Below are 19,741 nucleotides of genomic sequence, written 5' to 3'. Positions count from 1 at the left end.
TACCCGCCAGAAATATGTAGCCGGCTGCAGTAGCCGTGGGTAAGAAACTACTCACGGCTACAGCGTACGGCTACTCAGTACTGGCGGGTAAGCTATTAAATGTTTTTAAAATAATTTTTCATATCATTTTATATAATATTCGTATTTTTTACCCTTAATTTACTACTATTTATTCTATTTATACACGAAAACCTATTTTTTTTTAATTATAAGCTTAAAGGGTGATTGGACAATTCATACGGCTATACAGATAGGCGAGAATCTTGGAAGCTTTATTGGGGGGATATACACGGCAATTTAAAGGCTTGTTTGACCAAGAAACCCATTTACATGTATAAGAATTGAGTAGAAGTTTTAACCTAGCCGCACGGGTAAAGTTTATTTTTTGAGAGAGAGAGGCAGCCGAGAAAGAGAGAGACAGAGGAGAAAGAGCATCGGCTACTCATTTTTAAGAGAGAGGAGAGCATTCCAAACCCAAGGTAAATTGGAATGAATTTTTGTTTTTTGCTTGGTTTTCTTGTTTGTCCACGTTTGAATGAGAATCATTTTTTTTGAACTTGAAGGAGAGCATCCACGATTTTTTCAACGTCGGAAGGCATAGACCATGGCTTCTTCTTCAAATCAAGTAAGTATCCTATTTCGTTGATTTTAAATTCGTGAATAAGGATGTTATTTTCCACAACAAGTAGAAGCATGTTATTTTCGTGAATTTTTTTGGACCGGATTGTTTAATTCGAATTACTTGTGTTCGTGAATTAATTATGTTGGGACGAAAATTACATTGTTTAATTATTGGGACGGAATTTACTTATGTTGGGACGAAAATAATTAATTATTGGTTGTATATTCATTTTGGTTGTAGTCATTATGTTTAATTATTTTGTTGGGACGTGAATTACTTATGTTATTTTGTTGTAGTCATTTTGGTTGAATTAGTTATGTTATTTGTGAATTACTTAGTATATAATTTGATTTAGTTTAATTTTAAAATCATTTCAATTATTTAAATAAGCTGAGATGCCAAAGAATTGAATTGGGTAGTGCATAATTATTAAAGTAACGCAAAGATCCTCTACATGTACACAATTATTTTCGTGAATTATTTGATTTAATAATAATTCTATTTGGTTGAATTAGTTATGTTATTATTAAATTGATAATTATTTGATTTAATTAATTATATGTTGGCTTTTTAATTGATAAATTTTTGGTATTGAATAGATCGGTTATCGGAGGCCCGACACAATAAATCGTCCCGGGACGCAGATCAGTTCTTACTACAAGACCAGTTATTTGTCCCTGGTACCCGAGCGACTGAGGGAAATTGGGGGCCACGCACTGGAGAATACGTTCAGGCAGGGTTGCTTTGGACATTTGTTGGATTGGGAGCCGGGCTACAGGTGCAACATGGCATTGCATCATATTGTCTCTCGTCATCTGCTGGATAGTGACGATGTGATGTGGTTCTACATCAACGGCCAGAAGGTTTGCCTTGATCACGCCGCTTTCGCTCTTGTGACCGGATTGTCATTTGGGCAACATAGTTTCGATCCAACAGCCCGCCACAATTTGAATAGTAATGTAGCATACAGACGAGTTTGTGGCGGGCGGCGCTTGTCAGTTAAGGAGTTGGCAATCATTTTTTTTGAGCAGTGGACGGAGATTGACGACCCCGACGGCTCGATAGCACTGCGTGTGGCCCACCTGTTGGTGCTACACGCATTTATTTTGGGCGTGGACACGCCACGACCCGTGGAGATCTGGACGTGGGCTTTGGCGGAGGACTTGTCGGAGTTCTCCACATTTCCTTGGGGTGCAGCGGCATATAATCGCTTGAACTTCAGGATGAAGAAGATGTCGGTAGAATGGAAGTACCACTTCTATGGGCCTTCTTGGGCTCTATATACTTGGGGTCTTGAGGTTATTCCCGCCTTGGGCAGCCACATCGCTCTACATAATGCCGGGATATTACCTAGATTCAAGAGGTGGACCTTCTTGAGTCACAACATTGCAGACTTGCAGCCCCTATTTGAGTCACCGGTAATAATTTAAGTGTTTATTAGTTAATTATATTTGATGTTATGAATATTAATCATCATGTACATATATTTTTTATTGCAGGAGACCGGGCTTTATGAGTTGCAGCCCGAACAGTAGGAGCTGGAGACGCATTGGTGGCTATCGGTCGCGAATGAAGGAGATGTCCAGTTTCCAGGTCCGGGCGTCTTCGGCCAGAGGAATCCTCGATCGGATACGGGGGGTGGGGACCGCCCTGACGCATCTATTCAGATGGAACCCCGACGTCGCAGTTCGAGGCGCAAAGACCAGGGAAAGCGGCAGAGACCACAGGTGGTTTCGTCCTCGTCGAGCAGTGGCCAGCGGGATCAGAGTGGCGGCGGCGATCGCCCCGTGACTTCCGGCCGGAGGTCACAGAGTCAAAGGAGGCCCAGATACGGGGGAGAGAGCAGTGCTGCTCATGGGCCTTCTGGTTTGAGTGAGCAGGAGTGGCAGCGCATGGAACAGATGGTGCGCGAGAGTGAGGGCCGGGTGGCGAGGCGTGTGGAGGAGGGCCTATTCACGAGGCTGAAGAATTGGGCCGAGGAGACCTTTGGGTGTATGCGTTGCTGATGCTCGCATAGCACCGATGTACGTCAGCCCATGCCTGCTCCAAGACCTTAATCGGACAGGCGACGTGAGCCCGAGCCCGAGACGGAGCCCGAGCACGAGGATGCGCCATCGCAACAGAGGTCCCCTGCACACCAGTCGCCTGCTAGGGACGCGGGTCACTCTGCCAGTGATGATTATCAAACCCCACCGGGCCCGCATACTGGTTTTGGTGTGCCCACGACTTTTGGGGCTGCCGAACACTTGACCCCATATCTGGGGCCACGCTACTCGTACACTGAGCAGCCCTCGAGCTCAGCACACCCATTCGAGCCGCCTCGTTCTTCGCTGCCGATTCTTCTCGAGGCTGGTTATTCTCAGGGAGATATGGAGCGTTTTTGGCAGCAGTTTACTGGGGTAAAAGCTCAGTATTTGTTTTAAATTTAACTTCTAATTGAAATTACGTGTCATTGTTAGACTGTTTATATGTTTAACTTTTGTTGTTTTAATGTAAATATAGGGAGCTTCTGCTTCTGGGGCAACACCTGTCCTTCCCGTCAGTGTTTGTCCACCACCACCACCAGAGGGCGCGCAACTGCGCCGAAGCCACCGTGAGCGGCAGCTTTCGGCTGCGCTGAGATCCCCATACGTTCACAGCCACGAGCCGAAACCCGTCGACAAGAAGTATATTGAGGGATTTACTCATATGGTGGAGGGTATCCGTACTGGGAGCTACAGGAAGTTGGTGGTGACAGAGAGTGGGCACCCGATCAAGAGGACGTTTTGGCAAACTCTCATGAGCAGGACTAAAGACCTCGAGCCACAGGTATCTAATATTTTTGATGCATTTGTTACATGTAGTATTATTGTTTACTTAATATTAACATTAAAGTATGTGCAGCATGTAGATGCGTACATGATGACGCTGAGGCATAGGCTGGTGACCGGTATAGACCTGCTTCAGGACATCGATCACAGGACGCATATCATATTGGATACGGAATTCTTCGTAAGCATTAACATATTTTGCGTTTATAATAAAATATTGTTGAAATAATGTTTTTCTTCTTTGCAGGCTTATTTGGATAGAGAATACAAGGAGCTGATGGAGAATGCGCGCCGTATGTTTAGCTCTCGTGCAGAGCAGCGTCTTATAAGCTCTGAGGCTCCGGTGTTGTCGTGGAAGCCGCCTGCCAAGCTGATGTATTCAGTGTATGGCAAGGGTACCTCATCGACTCAGGGAGATTGGTTGGATGCCATTGCGGTACACAATTACACCTACATCATAAATAACTTTGACTGAAAATAAAAAGGATTGGTGATCAAGTATTTCTTCCTGTACAGGTCATTGTTCCTGTATTTGTCGAGGGGCGTATCGTTATCTGTAGCATTGATATGCTCACGGGTAAATGCCGCGTATTCGATCCGAACTTGTATCGGATTGGGGCACAGTCACGCCACGACATGCTGCGCGCTCTGTGTCCTTTGGGCCGTCTTTTCTACCGGGTCCTTGAGGTGTTCCTTTGGTTCGAGAGGACACGCATTATGGAGAACCCGAATCAGAATCTCCAATGGCGTCAGCTGCAGATCGAGTATGCTGATCCTGCCGAGCAGTTTGCACAGAGCGACTGAGATAGCTCTGGTGTTTTCGCGTGCATGACCGTGGAGCGTTTGATCGCAGACTCGCCGAGCCTGGAGTGGGGCAATAATAATTTTCAGCTGTATAGGCACAAGATAGGCAGTGCCATCTACGAGTTTTGCTCATCCCCCGATGTACTTTGAACTTGTATTCTATGTACATTATGACTATTTACATCTTTATGCTATTTTGTTTACCAACATTTTTACCCCGACATGTTAGTATCTTCTTATTTATATTTACTTCCATGATGACTTGTTATACATATAAAACTGTAAGATAAGATGAATAAACTAATTACCCACCACAAAAGTGTAGCCGTGAGGATTAGCCGCCACGGAATTCACTACTAGCGGCTACCACTTTTTTTACACTTTTGTGGCGGCTAATTAGTTTATTTGGATTTAATGACATTTTTAATGCATAACCACATAATTTCAAGCTCTGTAATGGTATATTATAAATTTATTAGTACAAGTTGTGCATTTTCCCAAATTCTCATTCATAATTTCAACTCATAATTGTAGTGACATGTAAATGATGGTCATTGTTAAGTAAGTATGATTTATTGTTTGAATTTGTCAAATATTAGAATTGAATATCCTTAAAAACGTCCAACAAACCAAAATAGAAGGATTAGCCGCCATAAAAGTGTAGCCGTGAGGATTAGCCGCGTATTATTTTACTACTCCCGGCTAATCCTCACGGATATACTTTTGTGGCGGCTAATCCTTCTATTTTGGTTTGATGGACGTTTTTAAGGATATTCAATTCTAATATTTGACAAATTCAAACAATAAATCATACTTACTTAACAATCAAAATTATGTAGTAATTCATTTCTATTTCTAAATTGCATTTATAATTAAAGAATATAGCAAGTCTTTATGCTGATCTAGAAAGCATTTATAATTAAACATATTTAAAAAAGCTTCAATTTAAACATAAATACGACTACGCATCGGTGGCCGTACCCTTGCACGATCGACGTGTGTGACCAGACCCGCCACAGAGACCACACGTTTTAATTTGGGTGCTCGTTTCTTGCTACTAGTTGATGCCTCCGCTGTTGATGTGTTTTGAGTCGGCCTTTCACCTGCGGATCGAACTCGAGTCTCCTTTGGACGACCAGCTTGTCGCCGAGAGAGATTTGGTAAAACAAGCTGAGATGCAATTTGGAAAGGAATATTCCAATTTTCTATGGGAGGCAAGTGGTTAACATCGCCAGAGTATGTGTCAACTAGTGAACTGTTCCAGTAGTAAGAGTGCACGTAATCCTCCACTGACTCGTTCGCCTCACTGCAAAACAAACGATTATACTTTTTGTTATTTAATACTGGTAATTGAGGTCATGAATAGAAATGACATACGTAATGGCTGCAATCGCATGAGAACACGGCATCTGGTCCTCGTTGAATTCGTTGCATTCACAGCTCTGCTTTTGAAGGTCAACCATATAATGGCGACCACTAGCACGAACCCTGTATTTTCTCTCGGTGGTCCTCTTGGCTGTGTAACGACGACTTTTTACAAGTTCTACACTGAGCTTCTGTTTTGCCTCCGGAGTCAGATTTTCATCGCTCTCTTGTGCGGCCGCAAGCCTGTCGTTGAACCACTGCTCGACAACTAATCTGACTGCCTCCAACATCGAGCAGATTGGAAGACGCCTGGCCCACAGCAAACGTGCATTAAAACTCTCGGCGGCATTGGATGTAAGGAAACTGTAACGGGACACAGGACATTGTGATCGTGCCCACTTCTCCGGGCCTACGCGCAACAACTTCTCGTACGCCTTTGGCTTCAGAGCAGCCATGGCTGACATTGCACGCGTGTAATCTGATTGCTCGTAGGCGTATGCAGCTTGGCGGAAAAGCTCAGCAACACCGGGCCCGTAACCCTTCATCTTGTTCAACAAGTGGTAGTAGCAAATACCGTGAGTAGCATTTGGAAACTCGCTCTTCACAGCATTAGCGATGGAGACATGCGCATCAGATACAATAAGTAAGTTATCGGGCTCGCCGCAAGCACCTCTCAGATGTGACATAAACCACTTCCACGACTCATCATTCTCGATCGGACCGACACCGATCGCCAAGGGAAAAACTGCCTCGTTTTCGTCTTTTGTCACGGCGACAAACAAAATGCCACTATTTTTGCCCTTCAGGTGTGTGCCGTCAACCACAATCACTGGTCGAAGGTGAAAGTAGAAAGGTGAGATGGAAGCCCACAGAGCAACAAACAAATGTTTGAACCGGCAGTCTACATCTACTTCCAAATCATATAAGGTGCCAGGATTCGCTTCCTTCAGGGCATACATATATCTTGGGAGCAGGAGGAACGAATCATCAACTCGACCGTATATCATATCCATCCCGAGATTTCTTGCACGCAGCGCGACATCATATTTGATTTTGATGCCGAAATCGCGTACTAACTCAGCCATGATGGATTTCGGCTTAATGACCTCTCCATCATCGCGTATTCTGTTTGCCACAAACGCTGCCACCACCTTCGAGTGCGCCTTGATTTTTTTAGCTGTGCGCAAGTCCCCTTCGCATGAATGCTCTTTCAACTTATGCACTCTCCACATCCCTCGGCCGTGACTAGACGCACGAAGATCGAAATTGCAGTTGTCAGAGTGCTTGCACGAGAAATAGACTCGTCCCGGATCTGAGCGGACAACTTTTGTCTCAGTGCCTCGCTTCATGTTCCACAAACCAACAGCAATGATCAGGTCGTCTTTGCTGTTGTAAAAAGAATTCTTCTGCAGATCATCAACTCTAGAAGGGTCACTCTCGCGAGCAACCAGCGAAGCCGAGGCGTCCACTGGAATCAAGGGAACTAACCAATTAGTTAGATCACCGGTCTCGACTGTCGGATCTCCGTCACGTGTTGTACTTTGTCGGATCCAACATGCTCGCTCGGTCTCCGTGAAATCGATTAGATCGTCGTCTAATAAATCCTCAGAGGCATCAGAAGCAGTGCCCACCTCGAGCGCAGGGTCAAATTCTTCGTCATCAGAATCATCATCGTCTCCTGATGCAACCGAGCCTTCAGCTTCGTGCTCGGGTTCATCATCTGTCCGCACATCGTTCAATCTCCCACATACTTCATTAAGCCTTTCGGTTTGATTCCATGCAGATTCGTCTAGCGGTTGTCCATCCCATGTAAAATATTGTCGTGGAGGCGAGCTCTGGACACCATGAAACGACGTATGATGATAATACGGCGTCTCATACTGACTGCATTGTGCTTCATCTACGTGTCCCGAAGGTTCAGCAAAATTAAAAGTAGGGATGTAGGCTTCTTCTACAATCGGACCGTTGTAGTGCTCAACGTACACCATGGGATAGTCGGCAGTTGCCAACAAGGCTTCCACGTCATCGTCTGTGGCCAAGCCACATTTCATCTCCCTACCAAATAGATTGGTCGCCAAATAATACAATTGGTAGCTCGAGCTCAACGAATGCGTCCTCATAATATTGTTGACGCTGCACATCAGGCTCTCAATAGTTTCGTTGACGAGGGGAAGGACCTCTGTAGCCCCACCAACATAGTGTATACCATCGACGAGTCCGTTGTATCTCACATATATGTATCTAACGAATTCCATCTATAAAAACACATAAAATGTAGTATTAAAATATGCATAAACACTTTCAAAATTCTCATAAATATAACATAAAACATTCAAACTATTAATTACACAAACAATATATGAGAAAATCACCTCTTCAAGTAGAATTTGAACACCAATTGCACCAACTATCGCACAAACCACTTCTCAAATCTTTGAGGGTTTCAATTTCTCAATTTTTTAACTGAATGCTCTTTCTACGAGTATTTGGATTTATGTTTTCTCATTCACAAATGTAGCCATTATAGACTAATATTAGATTCCTTTGTACAAATTCACGTGAAATGTATTGTTCATTCATTCAGTACACTTCAATCTATTATTCAATGTGCAATCAAATGCATGCAGAAAGTGAGCATTAAAGCCTCATTACAATCCAAATTTGTGCAGTCACCTTATCTCGTATTTCATGTGGACATGTACTTTTTTGACTAAAACATTAACAAATAAATAGAAATACACAAAAAGGGATACATATGTTACTTTCAAACATTCATAACAAGGTAAAAAAATTTACAACCATATGTGTTACTTCAAAATGATTTTTTTCTCCCAAAAAACATATTAGCCGCCACAAAATCGTAGCCGGATTCACTAGCCGTGTGTGAACAATTTCACACGGCTAGTACGACCGGCTTTGAATTTCTGGCGGCTAATTGTTTTTTTAGAGCTCAAATACTTTTTTGGTTACATTTCATGAGTTTCAAGTGTTTTCTTCAAAAATAGCCTATTATTTTATGTGTTTACTATATTATTTTGTGTTCAATCAAATCATGCATAAAGTGAGTATTATTACCCCACTATAATCCAATTTTTTGCAGATTCAGTATCCCTCATATTTGACATCAATGTATACTTCTTGTAATATAAAAAAAATAAAATTAAAAATTTAAATAAAAACTCTAAATTAAGGTATTCGTGTTATAATATAATATTACTAAGAGGGCTCAAAAATTCACTATTATGTATATTATGCAACAAAAAAATATTATGAAACAAATGGATTAATTAGCCGCCGGAAGTTCATAGCCGCTGACCAGTAGCCGTGTATATTTTGGACCGCCGGCTACTGTTCACGGCTATGAATTTCCGGCGGCTAATTGTTTTTTTAGAGCTCAAATATTTTTTTGTTTACATTTCAGGAGTTTCAAGTGTTTTCTTCAAAAATAGCCTATTATTTTATGTGTTTACTGTATTATTTTGTGTTCAATCAAATCATGCATAAAGTGAGTATTTTTACCCCACTATAATCCAATTTTTTGCAGATTCAGTATCTCTCATATTTGACATCAATGTATACTTCTTGTAATATAAAAAAATTAAAATTAAAAATTTAAATAAAAACTCTAAATTAAGGTATTCGTGTTATAATATAATATTACTAAGAGGGCTCAAAAATTCACTATTATGTATATTATGCAACAAAAAAATATTATGAAACAAATGGAGTAATTAGCCGCTGACCAGTAGCCGTGTATATTTTGGACCGGCGGCTACTGTTCACGGCTATGAATTTCCGGCGGCTAATTGTTTCATTGGTTTCTGAATATTTTTTTGTTGCATAATATACATAATAGTGAAATTTTTAGTCCTCTTACTAATGTTTTTATAACGCAAACGTAAGCTAATTTTTTTATAAATTTTCAAACATACAGTATACATTAGATTGTGAAAGTGACGTGAGTTGGGCAATTATTGTCTCTTCATCACATTTTTAACTTGTGAAATTGACGTGAGTTAGACATTTTACAAAAACCGAAGCATGTCAGGTCTGCTTTTCCAAAAAACCAAACATGTCGGCTTTGACTTTTTGGACTTTGGCTTGGGTGGGTACTTTTGTAAGACAAGTTATAAAAGTGGGTACTTTCGCCTATTCACAGATTTTTTATTCGCCTTAGTAAAACTTAATTAATTAATTAATATAGAGTAATTACTAAAAAAAATGATAAAATTCCACATAGGCATGTCTATCAATGTCTAAGACTCATTTAGAATTTATATACTTATATCTGCCCCAAAGTCAATTTAAAAAAATTGATTCATGTACCCGCATAATAATATCCGCTGATTACCTGAATTTTTGAATTTGTTTATGCTTACAAAATATCTAATTAATGAAATACAATTTATTATGGTAATTGTTATCATTTCGATACAAATTCGAACATTAGTATTTATTTCAAAAAAAATTATTTGGGAAAATTAAATTGATAAGTATATTTTTAAGATTTTGAACTTGTTAACTCTTATGAAAAATCAATGTGGGATATATTCAAGTTTATTAAAAAAAAAATATTCCATATTTTGAATTGTATTAATAGGTAAAAATGTCCACAACCTTAAGTTGTAATTAAAATTGTCCATTCTTATAAAAAAAATTTGATTTTATGTCTAAATTATAGTGAAGTGTTGATATAGCCTTTCATGTTGATGGGTTGTTATTTTTTTTGTAAAAAGTGTCACACTCTTATTACACAAGTACAATCGCGTAAAAGAAAGTGTAATAAAGTCAAGCAATTATTGTGTAATTTGCTCATGTCGGTCAAGGATGATAGATATTTGCCAGTTTTTTTTTTATATTTTAATTATTAAACTATATTTTAATATTCGAATTAGTTCATTATTTATGAAAAAAAATGGTACAACTGAAAATTAAACCGGCTAAAGTAGATAGGTAGCAGGCCGGCTACCTACGATTTTTTTCAAAATGAATGCAATTACTTTATAGTACACCATTTAGCAGATTTTTTTACCTTTAAAATTCACATAAAATGTGTAGTCACATTTACTACAGTCAATTTATTTACTTTTTATAAACTTACTACAGTCAATTTTGTACAATAATTTATGACATTAATTTGATATATAGTTGGCGCTCAAAAAAAAAATTGATAAATAGTCTCACCAAACTAATACACTGGCATTCAAGCACATACTAGACACAAAATCAGCGAACAAGATAGTGTAATTGAATCTTAGTATACATAAAATAAAAATAACCAATTACACTTAATATATTAAAAAACTACCAAAATATGTTTTTGGCATCAATTTCCAAACATAAAACATCCACATTCACACATATTTTGTAGAAAATCAGTTTATTATTAGTATTAGCTTGGACTACCTTCCTTAAGAGAAATGGGCTTAGTTTGTGATCCTGGGATGGGCTAGATCTATATCAACCCATCTCACAAATCATTTCTATTTTGGATACATTTTCCTTTAGAAGTCTGCAGTTTCCTACTAGTTTGAGAAAATGATATACCACATGCCTATCATGAACATCGATACCCATCTATACTAATATTAAAAAGGCAGCTTCTAATTTGAAATCGATTTTAAATTTGAGTGGCAATTTTGTAGTTATAATAAAATTGAAGCTTTATGTTTAAACTATATTTTTCTTTTTATTTTCCATTTCTATAACTTCCTATTTGTTGTTTTATTTCTTTCCAATATTATGAAAGTCGAATAATTATAAAATATTTAATATGTATATCAAATTAAAGATCACGATAAGATCTTTAATTTCATATTTTATGTAAATATTTGATTTAAAATGTATAAATTAAATTTGTTTAAATATTAAAATTTTATAAATTTCTCTCTCCTCTCTCATCTTTTTGAAAAAAAATGTATTTTTTAATTCATTTTTATTAGTAGTATATTTTATTTTTTTAACTTTCTTTTTTGCTTTCATAATATCAGATTTTATAATTGTAAATTCTTATTTTTTAATTTTTTAATATTTAATTCAAATATATTTAGTTAAAATTAATTTTTATTATATTTATGAGTATAATAATTAAATTAGTATTAATTTTTATATAAGTATAAAAAAATAAAAAATATTTTCTCGTGCATTGCATGAGATGCAAATGCTAGTATATATATATATATATTAGGGGCCGCTCCAATGAGACCCTCTAATTTTAGTAAGATCTAGGGCATGATCTGATGTGTTTATTTTATCAATTCTATGGCTGATATTGTATGTGGAGGGTGATTTTTTTTTCGCAGGGTTCGAATCCTGGAGGGAGCAGAATATTTTAAATTTTGTTATTCATCAGTATATACTGTCTTGTTCATCAGTATATATGTCTTATTCATTATCAATTTTTAAAATTTTGTTTTTCATTGGTATATACATCTTGTTCGTTAGATATACGTCTTGTTCATTAGTATTATATGTCTTATTCATTGTCCTCATGTTACACGAAAAATAAGGGGTCGCACTGGAGTGTGCCCACACACACACACATATATATATATATATATATAGGGTGTGGTTCTAGAGAGAACTACATTATTTGTGAGAACGTGAGAACCATCAAATCTAATGCATTCACTGTAAAAATTAATGCATTCGCTGTTAAAATTAATGCACTCAAAAAAATAAAAAAAAATTGCTCCCTTCAGGATTCGAACCCAGGATCTTTCACCGTAGATCTTGATAATCAAATGGTTGAAAATGGTTCTCCGTTCCTTTTTTATTTATGGTTCTTTCTTGAACCTCTCCCTATATATATATAGGAGCGCGCTCCAATGAGACCCCCTATTTTTCGTGAGACACTGAGTACAATGAATAAGACGTATATACTGATGAACAAGGGCCACAAGGCAATATATACTGATGAATAACAAAATTTAAAATATTTCGCTCCTTCCAACATTTGAACCCTGAGAAAAAAAAAAACTCCTTCTAGATACAATATCAGCCATAGGATTGATGAAATAAATGCACGAGACCGTGTCTCAGGTCTCGCTAAAAATAGGGGGTCTCATTATATATATATATATATATATATATATATATATATATATATAACACGTATAAATCGCTCTTTATACTACTTTTTTACTAGTGATCATTAGGGAGTATCGTTCACGTGTAGTCCATATTAACATTATTCTTTTTAGGGGTAATTACCTGTAAATCCATAACATTTTTTAGAAATTAGTTATTGCACCAGATTTAAAAAATTGACTTTTAAATTCATAACGTTTCGTTTTCGTCTCAAATTAGTTTGGTAACCGGTATTTTTTTATGTCGGCGCCGGAAATAATATTGTGGCAACCAGAATTGACACGGTAGCATATTTATGACATGTGAAAAAAAAATTAAAAATAAATAAAAATAAAAAACCCATATCATCATCTTCCCTAACCTCACCCACTCTCAAACCCCTTCGGCGCCCACCCTCATCGTCGTCGGACGAGCGATAGCAAGGATTCCGACTCTTTCACTGGCGGCCAGAGCTGTCAATTACAGGGAACACGCATCGAAGGCGACAGCGCAGCAGCTGGATCAGCAGGCGAAGCCGACCTCCGTCCCCAAAACCTTCTAGATCTACCGTTGGAATCCGGACACACCACACGCCGGCATCGCCCCACGCCGTTCTCACCACATTCACAAGCACAAACAGCGGCGCACAAAGGGCACCAAATGCCCTCTCTCTCTGGTGAAATAGCAGCGATGGGCTGCCGTCGCTGTTTTCTCTTTCTCCCTCAACTCAGAAAAGCGACAATGAGATCACCGTCGTTCGAACCCTAGGCCCCCCAGATCGTGGTCCTGCAAACCCTAACCCCCAAATCTTTCTCTTCCATTCGCACGCATCGGAGGCATCCCAGCCACCGCCGTCGTCGAACCTACTCCTCTTTGACTTCGGTGACAGCAGCCGGTAGGTCATGCCTCTGTTGACTTGACTCACGGGAGCAGGTGGGGAAGGAGGGAAAATGGGAAGAAGACGATGGGAGGGGGAGTTTCCTATTTTTGTTTTATTTTATTCCACATGTAAAAAATGTATCACTTTGTCAATTTCGGCTGCCACCGTGTCATTTTCGGTGCAGGTGTAAGAAAAAATCGATCACCGGACTAATTTGAGACGAAAACGACATGTTATGAATTTAAAAGTCAATTTTCAGATCTGGTGCAATAACCAATTTCTGGAAAACGTTATGGATTTACAGGTAATTACTTCATCTTTTTATTTTATATATTTATTTTAATTTTAATATATATGTTTTTTGAAACTCAAAGGGAGAGATTTTATTAATGGCATGAACATGGAACATGGAGATGACCCTCGAAAAATGATGGGGGTTCATTCCAAACATAAAACAGAATCAATATCTCTCACCGATCTCGCTAAACAATGAGCGATTACATTTTGATTTCTACTAATATTCAAAAGCTTCATACCCGGTTGTATTGACAATTCTTCTTGACAAGTTGAAACAATGATTCCCAACTCTGTGATATCATTTGCTCACTGCTTAATCTTGTCACACACCACTTTGCAATCAGACTCAACAAAGCCATAAGCGAAGCCTTATTCTTTGATCCAAGATAGGGCCTCTCTGATACCCATAGATAACTTCACCCTCAACAACTCTAAGCATACCATCCATTCTCACCACTTTAGCAGCAATAAAGTTCCCTCCATAATCTCTAAGAACAACGCCAATGCCAGTAGCATTCTCCTCCTTGAAAAATGCTGCATCAACCCCATATCGAATCCACCATCTAGGAATAGCGTGCCATCCCCGACATTGACCAACAACACCCCATTTCCACTAGCTCGGATGAAGGACGAGGATGATGGGGTGACTGAGCGATTAGCCATTCTGCTCGGTTGCACTCTACGATCTTGTAGGTGCAGTACGGAGTGGGAGAAACTTCATTCCATATGCCTTCATGAAAATTTATAAATTACTTAAAAATTAAAGTTCGTCTTTTTTTTTTTTTGAAGTTATAAGAAACATGAAAAATCGAATTTGATTTTTATATAATTTATAAAATTAATGATATCAACAATAGTTTTTGAGATAAAAATCAAAATAAATATAGAAAATATATAAAAATGCTAATGTGTACTAAACATGAGCCATTCTTAGCACATAATTTCTCTAGGTTCGGAATTAACAAAGGTGTAAACATGAGCCATTCTTAGCACATACTCCCTCCGTCCCAATAATCTTGTCCCACTTTCCTTTTTGGTTAGTCCCAATAATCATGTCCCATTTCATTTTTAGGTAAATTTTAAGGGCTAATTAATTTTTAATTAAACATAATTCTAATTAATCCCCCCCTTCTAAATCACACGATTCATACCTATTCGGTTCTCTCTCTCTCTACCACCTCCCCCTTCCCCCTCTCTAAATTCGCTCCACCCTTTCCCCTCTGTAACCCCATCGGCGCCATCGCTCTTTTCCCCTTTGTTACGCCGGCACCGCCTCTCCCCTTCCCCTTCTCTCTCTCTCTCTCTCTCTCTCTCTCTCTCTCTCATTTCCGTCGTTTCTCCTCCACCGTCGGCGACACTCATGGCTATCACCCGGCCTCGTCGCCCTTTCCATCTCAATCCCCTTCTCTAACCACCCCACCGCCGAGGAACCCCCCACCTCCAGCTGCCATCCGCCCCCTTTGGACCGCATCTCCACCGCTGCAAAACCCACTCCATCGCCTCTCTCTGGCGGCGAGCCTCTCTCTCTCCTCCCCTCTTCCTTGACGGCGAGCCTCTTTCCCTCTTCCCCTCTTCCATTCCCTGCACGGTGAGTTATAGCCACCACCGAATAGATCTCTTTGTTAAGAGGGCATATTTTGTCTTCAATGACTGGGTTTAGATTTTTGTTTCTTTTCTTTCAATTTTTGTTTTAATTTTTGTTTCTGTAACACCCGGGCTTTTGATAACGTGTTTAATTGCTTAAGTTTGAGTAATTAGGGTATAGATCCCTTGTTTGATTTACTTTGTAAAGAGATGAAGAGTTATATGAAGTTTTGTTGTTATATTTTAAAGATGTTGAGATGTTCTTTTGATGATGTGAGGATGATGTGGGATTTTATATCCGTATTTGAGTTTGAGTATTTGAATAATTCTAGATAATTATTTGAATGAGAACGGTGAACTCGGAAGTGAAATCTGAGTCCGTTAAGACTTTTTTGAAATTTTTGACTTTTTGACGATGAATAGTAAAGTACGGCTATTTCGTCTTTTTGTCGACTTTCAAAATCTTACGTGCACGTCATCGAGAAATATTCTTAGTTTTTCGATACGAGTCCAATAATGAAAGTTTTTATTTTTGGACGACGAGTGAATAGTAAACCGGAATTTCTCGATAAAACGAACCGAGCTCGTTTATCAGAATTTCGAGAACGAGCTTGCGTTTTCTATATTTATATAGAATTACGAGTGTAATGAAAGTGAGTAGAGGTTGAGAGGGCGAGTAACGAAGAGTATGGGTTGTTAGTCGTTAAAACGAGACGAGACGAGACGAGACGAGACGAGACGAGATATTTAACGACTAAATATCTAACCCTACCCCACCAAAACCACCCCCCAACCGCCCAAGTTGAGTCAAACACTCTTAACTCACGTTGATTTTCAGCCCACACACAACTCACACACACTAACACCTAAAACACACACACCATTCACGCATATACCATTTTTAGCTTGAGCTCAAGCTTTTGAGCTCCGATTTGAGCACCGAGACGAGCGCCGATCATCTTTTCGATCACGTATCTAAGTAGGTAAGATCTCTACCTACGTTTTGATGGTTTTATTTTCGATTTTCGTCGGCGTCGAAAAACGTCGATTCTCGACTTTATTTTGAAACGACGTCGGATCGTCGTGAAATTTTAGTATGTTGTTCTTGGGTAGATGTTGAGCATGTTTAATGAAGGGAGTAAGAACGGAACGAACCGTAGCTATGAAACCCATGAGGGCAGCCCCGTTTTTCACATATTAGCTTGTCTTTCGATTTTTGTTTGATCGTTTTGACTTGATATTTGTGCTTAGGGGTATGCTAGAATCGATATATATTAAATTCGTATTTTTCCAAGCACGAAAATTGTATAAATTTTTAGAGTATGATTATTTAAATTCGTGAAGTTTGAGACGTTACATAATGAATATTATTGCGTATATGTGTTCTACGATATCACATGAGCATGCTAATTGATTTACAATTTATGGATGATAATTGTTGAACGAAATTAAAACTGGAATTCTGTCAAAATTTTACAGCAGTTTCAAGCTTATGTTTCGATGAGTTTTCATTGCTTGATGGCTCTGAAATTTTAGTATGTTTATCTATGATATGTGTATTTCGTTGCTGCAAAATTTCATGTCTTTTGGATGATGTTTGCTATTTTAAAGATATTTTGAAAAATCCTTGACAGAATCTGTCAACTATTGGTAGACTTCATAAAAACGTTTATATCTATTAATCCATGAAGGATTTTGCATCACCGTTTTTTTTAAACGAAACTAGACTTCAATACTTTTCTAAAAACATATGATTTCGATTTTTATAACCTCTGAAACAGAGCAGTTTATTATTTCAAAAATGCCCTGTTCTGCTGTCATATTTGTCCAACAGTAAAAGTGTATGAGTTTCATTGTTTATTTGGCAGATCATATGAACGTTTTCTCTTGTGAAATTTTAACCAAATCTTCAAGGATACCTTTAGTTTTGGATGATTAAATTTTATGGAATTTTATTAAGGTTTGCCTTGGTTTCTAATGGCCTAAACAAAATTGGCAGAAACTGTCAATCTTTGACAGCCTGCACTAAAAGAGCAATATCTCCAAAAACCTTTAACCTTTTTGGTTAACTACCATTTTTAGAGTGAACTACACTTCATGAAGTTTTTGAGATCAATTGGTATGAGAGTTTATGATGATTGAGTTGGTTGTTATGAATTTTTAAAGATGACACAAAAACAGCAAAACTTTCTAGAAAACAACTTGATTATATTTGTTTTGATGGATGATACGATATGACTAAATGGTGTGAGTTGTGAGAGTTATGATTAACGCACATAAATGTTGGTATCTGACACTCGAACAATTGGTGTCGAGTATAAATGATAGTTTACTGATAAAGAGTTTTGATGATTTTGAATTGTTTGGTTTGCGTTGAAAAGATGTCAAGATGTTAAGTTTTGAGTCGAGAGACGAGTTCACGTAGTGAGATTCACGCGTTGAAATCTCGTGGTTGACATTATATATGAATAGGTCATGCCGAAATTTTTAGTGAAATTAGGATTTGAGCATAGTCAATTCTTGTTGACCCGTGACTCAAATACATGCCTAATGGATAGTTTAACTTCTAATTGGTTAATTAGACGAGATGAGAGCGAATAGATCTGCTAAGAAAGTGGACTTTTCGATGTGTTAAATATTTCTTTTAATTGAAGCGCTGCTAATTATAACATAAGGATGTTATAATTAATGAGTAATGACGAGAGATAATAATTGTTATATTGATTAACAGTCAAGAGAGATGAACATTAGAGATACTAATGTTTCATAAAAGAGATTAGATTATTAATCGAGGTTTCTTTTATAACTTCTCACCAATTCTTCATAACGATGAAGGTCCTTTTGGGAAGTAACGACTTGAGGGAGAGAGTGACGTTACTCATTGATACAGAGACACAACGAGGTGGGCATTACTTTACTATACGTATATAGAGATCCCCTGCGTGTCGTAGGCCTCTTATACGAATGAATGCATGAGATGATTTAACTGTTAATTTCAGTTTTATATATCTATCAAATGAGTTTAATGTTACATTTGAGCAAGTTATTTCGTTACAAAATATTTGAGTTAAAGTTATTTCAAGTATTGTCTTGCCATAAAATGTTTAAATTTTAGTATGATATCTATCTGCTTTGGCTTTGCCAATGATGCAATCGAATTCGGGTCCTGAGCAGTTGATAGCTATCCTGCCAGGGCTAGTGTACACCAGTGACCGTGAGTCATCTAGCGGGTTGGCCGGTCAAGTGACCGTGAGAGGTGGCCACCTCTCCGGCACACAGTTTCAGATATGATAGATTACAAAAGAACTTAGTCTGATCAGACGAACTTTAAGAATCACAAATGAACTTAGTAAGCTTGGGCCTTTTTAGCGAAAAACTCCCTTGATGTACTGATTATGATGGCATGACAATTTATAGTTTTGAAGCATGTATTTTTATACCTAGGCATACGTGCCCACTGAGTGCTTTTGTACTCAGCCCTGCATATGTTTTCTAAATGTGCAGGTTGAGCTGATGTGATGATGGTGCTGCAATGAGCGGAGTCTCCAGGGTTGTTAATAAATAGTTAACCTGTCTAGAATATGTCTTCATACATATGTCTAGCTACTTTCCGCTGCAAGATGTTGTTGATGTTATAGTATGTTATGTCATACTTTGAGTCTTAAGAGAATGGTTGCATATGATGTATAACTTGATTAATGATATTAATTAACTTTTATGCAGTCTTTCATAGACTGTTTTCAATTGATATTAATGAATAAAAATGACGAGTTTTATTAAGATGAGTAAGTTTTACGGCTATAAATGACGCCCCTTTTCTTCCCCTTCTTCTTTAACCCCATCCCTAGTCGTGGATCACTCGGCCTAACTATCCCTAGTTAGGGCGGGCTGTGACAGTTTCTATTTTCGTTTCTCTCGTCTTGAATAACTGGGCATGAAGAAGTATAAATGGTGATGAACGACAATTTGTGTAGAAAATTTGTTTCAAAAATTGGACAAATCTTGTGTAGAAAATTGTTGTTCATTAAATGGTTTCTGATTCTGGGAATACTTGTAAATTTTGAGAATACTTGAAAATTTGGAAATCTGAAATTTGTTGTTGAAATTTGCAGAAATTTGTTAAAAGATGATGAAGAGGAGAATGTTAACCATTCTTAAACTTATTGTTGAAATATGAAATTCACTGTTCCGGCAGCTCTGGCGGCCCGCCACTGACGGCAGCAACAAATTGAAGAGGAGACTGTTAACCATTCTTAAACTTAATTAACATATGTGGCCATACAACTTTTTTTTCCTAATACAACTCTTCTT

The 19,741-nt window shown here is 38.2% G+C and overlaps 1 protein-coding gene across 1 annotated transcript; it reads right to left on the bottom strand.

The window, feature by feature from the left end:
* Positions 1-5,181: 5,181 nt before the first annotated feature.
* On the bottom strand, positions 5,182-7,652 carry LOC131008080 (uncharacterized). Its single transcript, XM_057934984.1, has 2 exons — positions 5,614-7,652; positions 5,182-5,542 (listed from the first exon to the last, which is right to left on the bottom strand). Exons 1-2 carry the CDS (start codon positions 7,650-7,652, stop codon positions 5,182-5,184), a joined length of 2,400 nt encoding a protein of 799 aa, XP_057790967.1.
* Between the last annotated feature and the right edge of the window lie 12,089 nt (positions 7,653-19,741).

This window comes from Salvia miltiorrhiza, chromosome 1 (genome assembly GCF_028751815.1).
Source record: "Salvia miltiorrhiza cultivar Shanhuang (shh) chromosome 1, IMPLAD_Smil_shh, whole genome shotgun sequence".
Taxonomy (NCBI): Eukaryota; Viridiplantae; Streptophyta; class Magnoliopsida; order Lamiales; family Lamiaceae; genus Salvia; species Salvia miltiorrhiza.
Note: the sequence above shows the minus strand (reverse complement) of the source record. Positions and strands in the feature narration are given on the sequence as shown.